This window comes from Lepidochelys olivacea, assembly GCF_965140295.1.
Source record: "Lepidochelys olivacea isolate rLepOli2 genome assembly, chromosome: 14".
Taxonomy (NCBI): Eukaryota; Metazoa; Chordata; order Testudines; family Cheloniidae; genus Lepidochelys; species Lepidochelys olivacea.
This window is the reverse complement of record NC_140424.1, coordinates 45,128,379-45,135,477: the sequence shown is the minus strand read 5'-3', so window position 1 is coordinate 45,135,477 and position 7,099 is coordinate 45,128,379. Positions and strand designations below refer to the sequence as shown.

General features: G+C 62.2%; 1 protein-coding gene across 1 annotated transcript; it reads right to left on the bottom strand.

The window, feature by feature from the left end:
* Nucleotides 1-272: 272 nt before the first annotated feature.
* Nucleotides 273-7,060, bottom strand: PRRT1 (proline rich transmembrane protein 1). The gene is made up of 4 exons (XM_084646763.1): nt 6,997-7,060; nt 993-1,417; nt 561-737; nt 273-469 (listed from the first exon to the last, which is right to left on the bottom strand). Exons 1-4 carry the CDS (start codon nt 7,013-7,015, stop codon nt 293-295), a joined length of 798 nt encoding a protein of 265 aa, XP_084502889.1. The 5' UTR covers nt 7,016-7,060; the 3' UTR covers nt 273-292.
* Between the last annotated feature and the right edge of the window lie 39 nt (nt 7,061-7,099).

Genomic DNA, 7,099 nt, shown 5'->3' with positions numbered 1-7,099 from the left:
GGGCGGGGCCCGGTCGGCGGGTGGGGGCGGGGCCGGGCGCGTGGCCGGGGGCGGGGCTAGGGGTCCCGTGGTCGTCGTGGTGCTGGGCGGGGCCCAGTCGGCGGGCGGGGGTGGGGCCAGGGGCGGGGCCAGGGGCAGGGCTAGGGGTCCCCGTGGTCGTCGTGGTGCTGGGGGGGGCCTGGGTGGCGGTGGGGCCGGGGGCGGGGCTAGGGGTCCCCGTGGTCGTTGTGGTGCTGGGCGGGGCCCAGTCGGCGGGCGGGGCCGGGGGCAGGGCCGGCGGGCGGGGGCGGGGCTAGGGGTCCCAGTCGTTGTCGTGGTGCTGGGCGGCGATGATGATGACCACGGTGAGGATGGTGCACAGCACCATGGCGGCGATGCCCACGGCCAGGCTGATGAAGGAGAAGTTCCGGGCCTCCCGCGACGCGATCTCGGCCGAGACAATGTCCCCCCGCGCCACGGCCGTCCGCACCTGGGGGGACACGGCATTGGGTCAGGTGCTGCCCCCTGCCCCGCCCCGCCCCCCCAGGCCCCCCACGGCGCCCCGCCCCGGCCCCACGGACCTGCACGGCTTTGATGATGGCGATGATGCCCGTGGGCCAGAAGCAGCAGATGGTGGTGAGCACCGCGATGGGCAGGTAGTCGTGGGGCGGCCGGCGCGGCTCCAGGATGGCGATTCCTGGGGGCATCTGGGGTGGGGAGACCCCCGGGGGCGGGGGAGGGTTGCTGGGGGGGTACGGCTGGGGGGAGAGAGAGAGAGAGTTAAACGGGGAATCCACAGCCAGGTGGGAAGCCACACCCACCTGAGTGAAGCCCCGCCCCCAACAGCAGGGGAAGCCCCGCCCCCTGCAATGGGGGAAACCTCCTCCCAGGGAGGCCCCGCCCCCCATCAATGGGGGAATCCCCATCCCAGGAGGCCCCGCCCCCAAGAGCAGAGGGAAGCCCCACTCCAGGGAAGCAGACCCCGCCGCCCCCCCGGGACCCCCCCTACTCACCGTGCCTACGGGGTACACCGGGACGTAGGCCGTGCAGGGCTGCAGCTGCACAGGGTAGCCGGGGTGCATGTACCCCCCGATGGGCAGGGTCCCCATGGGCGGGTGCGTCGGGACCATGTAGCCCTGTGGGGGGGCGCTGAACTGGGTCTCCTGCATGTAGGGGTCGGGGGGCAGGCGTGGCAGGGTGGCCGAGTGGTGGTGGGGGGGCCGGGGCAGGGTGGCCGAGGTGGGGGGCGGCCGGGGCAGGGTGGCCGCCCCCCCGAGGCGAGGCAGGGTGGCGATGCCAGAGTGGGGGGGCAGGTGCGGGGGGTCACTGTAGCCGGGGAAGAGGGGGGCATTATTGGGGGCATCGGGTGGGGGAGGGGGCGGCTGCAGTGGGGCATTGTAGGGAGGGGGGGAGGTGTGGGGGCCAGAGTCCGGTAGGCCTGGGAAAGAAAGGGGGTAAGGTTAGAGACTCCCCTATATACACAGTGTCCCCTATACACATATACAGACAGGGCCCCCTATATTCGCAGCCCCCCATATACACACACAGAGCGCCCGCTCCTCCTGGGGGGGCCCCAGGGGTGCCCACCCCTGGAATTGGGGCACCGGTTCCCGGGGGTTCTCTCTCCTGAGCACCGATCCGGCGCCGCTCTCAGTTTTTAGGTCACTCGGTCTATTTATAGAGGGAGACACGGAGCCTGGGGGGCGGCGGAGCAAACCGAGAGAGATGGAGAGAAACAGGATGGGGGGAGGACGGGAGATGGATGACACCCCCCCCACACACACAGCTCTGCTGGTGCCCCTCAATCCCACCCCATAGCTCCCTGCTATCCCAGCCCCGGGCTCCCCCACGGCCCCTCCCCCCAGCCCCAGTTAGTCGAGGACAGCTCCGGGGTGACAGGGGTGGGGGTACAAATGGCTGGGCCAGGGCGGTGGTGAAGGCTGGAGTGGGCCGACGCGGAGGCGGAGCGGCGTTAGGGGTTGCGTCTACACGGCAAAAAGGCACAGCGAGGTTCAGAGCCCGAATCTAGCTTGTGCTGCATCGCTACAAACGGCTGTGCAGGTGTTTGGGGATGGGAGACCCCCCCCCCCCGCCGCCCCCAAGGTTACCAAGCCGCAGCCCAATGTCTACACAGCGCTCTGAATGCTTGTGGAGCCGTGTTTCACGGCCCGCGGAAAGCCATGATGAGCCAAATCAGCGGGCAGGAAGAATTTCATCAGAGAAACGTTCATGCTAATTAGGAATTGTTTGCGAGAGGCCCGAACTGCCACAATTGAGAAAGGAGGCCACACTGGTTAAAAAAACAACCTGGCTTAGAGGGGAAGTGTGGGCAGCTATAAAAAATAAAACATAAAAAATGGAAATGAGGGAACGTTGATAGTAATGAATATGAATCAGAAACTAGGAATTGTAGAAAATTGATAAGGGAAGCAAAAGGACACAACGTGAAGTCTGTGGCCGCAGGGTTAAGGACAACAAGGAGTATTTTAAATATATTAGCAATAAAAAGAATCCCGACAATGCTATTTGTCCATTACTAGATGAAAATGGTAGAATTATCGATAATAGTGCAGATAAGGCAGATGGATTCAATAAATATTTCTGTTCTCCATTTGGCAAAAAAGCCAGATGATGTAGTCCTCTCAGATGATCATGGTGAAGAACCACTTTCTATTCCAGTAGTATTCAGGACAATGTTAAACAGCAGCTACTAAAGTTAGACATTTTTAAATCAGTAGGTCTAGATAACTTTCTTCCAAGAAGTTTAAAAGAGCTGGCTGAGGAGATTGCTGCATCGTTAATGTTGATATCCAATATGTCTTGGGACACTTGGGAAGTTCCAGAAGATTTGAAGAATGCTAATGTTGCACCAATATTTAAAAAGGGTAAATGGGATGACCTGAGTAATTATAGATCTGTCACCTGACACTGATCCCAGGCAAGAGAATGAAATGTAAGATATGGGGACTCCAATAATAAATCATTAAACTAGCGTAATATATTTAATACCAATGAGCAGGGGTTTAGGGGAAATAGATCTTTTCAGACTAACTTGATATCTTTTTGTGATGGGGTTATAAATCCGGTTGATAAAAGTAACAGTTCGTCTTGGAAGGCTCAGATTTCTACCGGTGAATGGTGATTTCACCACACACACAAACCGATGAAAAGATATTTCTCCTGATAACAAAATGTGCAGACAGAACAAAGTAAGAAAAAAACGCAGCTTGAGAACTTAATCGAGTTTGCTTTAAGAACATCGACTTTGGAAATTCTGGCCTGATGTTGGCTATTTCTGTTTTAGTGGGTATAAATCATAGAATCCTAGACCTTGGCCTGTCCTCAGAGGTTAAGGAGAACAATTTACCTCCCTCCTTTAACTTTTTGAATCTTAACGTTTACGCTCATTCAATAATTACCGTCCGACCCCCCTGATAATTACCTTCAACTGCGACCATTTAAATCGATAAACATTACAAAATGTGCCAAACCCATCATTTTGCGCAAATGTGAATATTTAATTGGATGGAAATATTTTAAAAGCTAAAAACCAACATGGATATTATCAAAAAACAAATCTCGAATTCTGCCCAGCCTCGTCCTAGTGCTGAGGTGCGACACTCAGCCTTCTGTAAAGCGTCCATCTTGGTACCGCACGACATTGTGCAAACTGGAACGATACAAAATCAACCCGGGGCCAACCGTTCTCGGGGGAAGAAACAGAAAGGCCCTGAGTGAATTCAGTGAAAACAGGGAAAGCCTGTGGCTTTGACAAGGTATCCCCAGAAGCACGGCAGCACCTGGGGAAGACACGCAGCTGGCATTGGCCGGCCGTCGTCATGTCACTCGCCGCGCGTGATGCCCACGAGGTGGCGGAAAGCCAAGGAGAGGAGACCAGCGTCAGCACCCAGCTCTCAGCAGGGTCACTCCTGGGCTGTGGCTACGAACTCCCACGGAGACTCCCGCCCAGGGCAGACAGCTTTGGCGTGGCGATCCGGCAGATTTCCGACCAAAGCGAGGCACCGGTGACCAAGTGCTGGCCCTCGCTACGAGCGCTGAGAATGGGTTGCAAGAGAAGACGAAGACCGGGGCTGTCTTTTTGTGACCCGACAGCAGCCGGTGACAGCGGCCGGCTGACAAGATATCACGAGTTCTCCCTCGACGATGGGTTGTCCTCGTGGCATCTGAGCTGATGCTCCGAGGTAGGTGTTTCCAGGTGGCTCCGACAAAGCGCCTGGAGACTCCCGACAGCCAGACTCTCCAAGGCCGGGTCTAACGCCTCCACCACGGACCTGCCGACACCATCTCCAGCCGGCTCGCGTCCGCTGACGACGCCTGCTTGGCCTCACGGGACCGTGACTTGCAGGAGGCTGAGGAGGACCCTGAAGAGGCGTTGGGCGGCCACCCGAGGCTGGTGCGAGAAATAGGCCAATGCCCGGGGTGGGAGACGTGCCCAGCACCGAGGGCAGCAGGACACCTAGCCGGAGGGGGGTGCGCACCCCCATCCGCAGCAGCTCACCGGGGTGGACGGGCTGGGAGGGAGCCCCAGCCGCTCCCGGGAACTCCCACACCAAGGACCTGGCTCCGGCTCCCCCGGTGCCTCGGGAGCCAGCAGAGCACGGTCAGGTGGGGCTGGGCCAAGGCCGACCGCGCCCACGGCACCCCGGACAGCCCACAGTGCATGCGGACGACGCGCTTCACGCTGGACACGGCAGACTCGGAGCCCACTGAGGGGCTCAAGACCACTTTGCATTTCCGCCCCCTAAAGTTTGCCTTGCCCAAGCGTAATCGTTAGCTAGCTTAATATTGGCTCAAAACGTCCCAGCAGACAGTGACTCCCCATCCAGCCGGGGGGCGTCCTGTGGGTCCCGCAAGGGTCCGTTCTTGGCCCTCCACGAATTCGTATTTTTCTCGGCGACTCGGGAGAAAACATCAGAGCATGACGGATAAAACGTGCCGACGACCCAAACCCCGGCAGAGCGGGAACGGGCAAAGAGACAGGGCCCCGATCCCGAGCGGTCCGGTGGGTCGCAGGGGAGCTGGGCCGGAGCCAACAATCTGCGTGTCAGTCCGGCTCCGTGTCAACGTCTCCCTCGAGCAGAGCGTGGCGGCCGCAGGGCCAGGCCGGGGGACGCTGCCCCGGGACACAGACTGCGGGCGATGGTGCAGACTCAGCCGGACGGGAGCCGCCGTGGCGACGCCGGGGCAAAGGGCGAATGCCGTCCCGGGGTGCTGGCGGGGGGTCTCGGGTAGGAGCCGGGAGGGGATTATCCCGCGGCGGGATCCTGGCTCCCGTTCTGGTGCCCGCGATTCGAGGGGGGTGTGGGTCCATCGGGGAGGACCCCGAGGACGATGAAGGGGTTAGAAAACCGGCCTCGGAGCGAGACCCCCCAGGAGCTCGGTCGATTTGCTGAGCACGGCCGGCGAAGGGGGGACGTGTCTCCAGCTGGAGGCACCGACCGGGAACCAAAAATCCCCCGGGGTCCTCAGGCCGGCAGGGGATCGAACCCCAGCCTGGCCAGGAGCTGGCAGAGCCAGCCTGGGAACAAGGCGTCAGCTTGTGGCCGGAGGGGAATGATCCAGGGGGGCGATTTCCCCAGGGCTGTGGGGCTGCTCCCGCCCTGGCCAGGGGTACATCCCGCCAGGTGGGGGTCAGCAGGGGGGCCGCTCTCTGGCTCGGGCTAGGCACCAAGCTGGCCATCGAGGGCTGGAATCGATGAACGTATGAAAATCCACCCCCTCGCCCCCCATCACTGCTCCCCCACCTGTTCTCCCATCATCCCCTGCTCCCCCCACCCCATCACTGCTCCCCACACCTCTTCTCCCGTCGTCTCCTGCTCCCCCCGCCCCATCACTGCTCCCCACACCTCTTCTCCCGTCGTCCCCTCTCCCCCTGCCCCTTCACTGCTCCCCCCACCTCTTCTCCCATCATCCTCTGCTCCCCTCGCCCCCTTCACTGCTCCCCCCACCTCTTCTCCCATCATCCCCTGCTCCCCTCGCCCCCTTCAATGCTCCCCCCTCCTCTTCTCCCATCATCCTCTGCTCCCCCCGCCCCCTTCACTGTTCCCCGCACCTCTTCTCCCATCATCCCCTGCTCCCCCCGCCCCCTTCACTGTTCCCCGCACCTCTTCTCCCATCATCCCCTGCTCCCCCCGCCCCCTTCAATGCTCCCCGCACCTCTTCTCCCATCATCCCCTGCTCCCCCCACACCTCCACCCCCATCTACCCACACACAATCCCGCCATACCCACTCGCTGCCCCACGTCCCGTCTCCATCCATGTTCTGTCCCCCCATCCCTCCATGCCCTCCCCTACACATGCCCACCCACCCATTCATCACTCACTGTCCCCCCCACACCCCATTCCTGGTGCCCCATCTGCCCCCTCCCCACTCATCTGCCCCCTCCCCACTCCCCCCACACCCCATTCCTGCTCTCCCCACTCCCCTTCCCCCATTCCCCATCCCCCCCACCTCATTCCTGCTGGCCCCCATCTGCCCCCTCCCCACTCCCCCCACATCCCATACCTGCTCCCCCAGCACCTGCCCCCTCCCCCATCCCCACTCCCCCACCACCCCATTCCTGCCCCCCCAGCCGTCCCCTGCCCCATCCCCACTCCCCCACCACCCCATTCCTGCCCCCCCAGCCGTCCCCTGCCCCATCCCCACTCCCCCACCACCCCATTCCTGCCTCCCAGCCGTCCTCTGCCCCATCCCCACTCCCCCACCACCCCATTCCTGCCCCCCCAGCCGTCCCCTGCCCCATCCCCACTCCCCCACCACCCCATTCCTGCTCCCCCAGCCGTCCCCTGCCCCATCCCCACTCCCCCACCACCCCATTCCTGACCCCCCAGCCATGCCCTGGCCCATCCCCACTCCCCCACCACCCCATTCCTGCCCCCCCAGCCGTCCCCTGCCCCATCCCCACTCCCCCACCACCCCATTCCTGCCCCCCCAGCCGTCCCCTGCCCCATCCCCACTCCCCCACCACCCCATTCCTGCCCCCCAGCCCCTCTCACCTGTTTTCTCGGAGCTCATCTTGCGGGGGTTGGCTCCGCTCGTCTCTTCTGCGAAGCAGCCGGGCGGGGGGGGGGGGGAACTAGCGGCAGCAGCTGCAGCGTC

Coding starts and splice junctions, on each gene's coding strand:
- PRRT1 (XM_084646763.1), bottom strand. Junction 738..992: donor CGGTGTACCCCGTAGGCACG/GTGAGTAGGGGG, acceptor CTCTCCCCCCAG/CCGTACCCCCCCAGCAACCC. Junction 470..560: donor CCATCATCAAAGCCGTGCAG/GTCCGTGGGGCC, acceptor GTGTCCCCCCAG/GTGCGGACGGCCGTGGCGCG.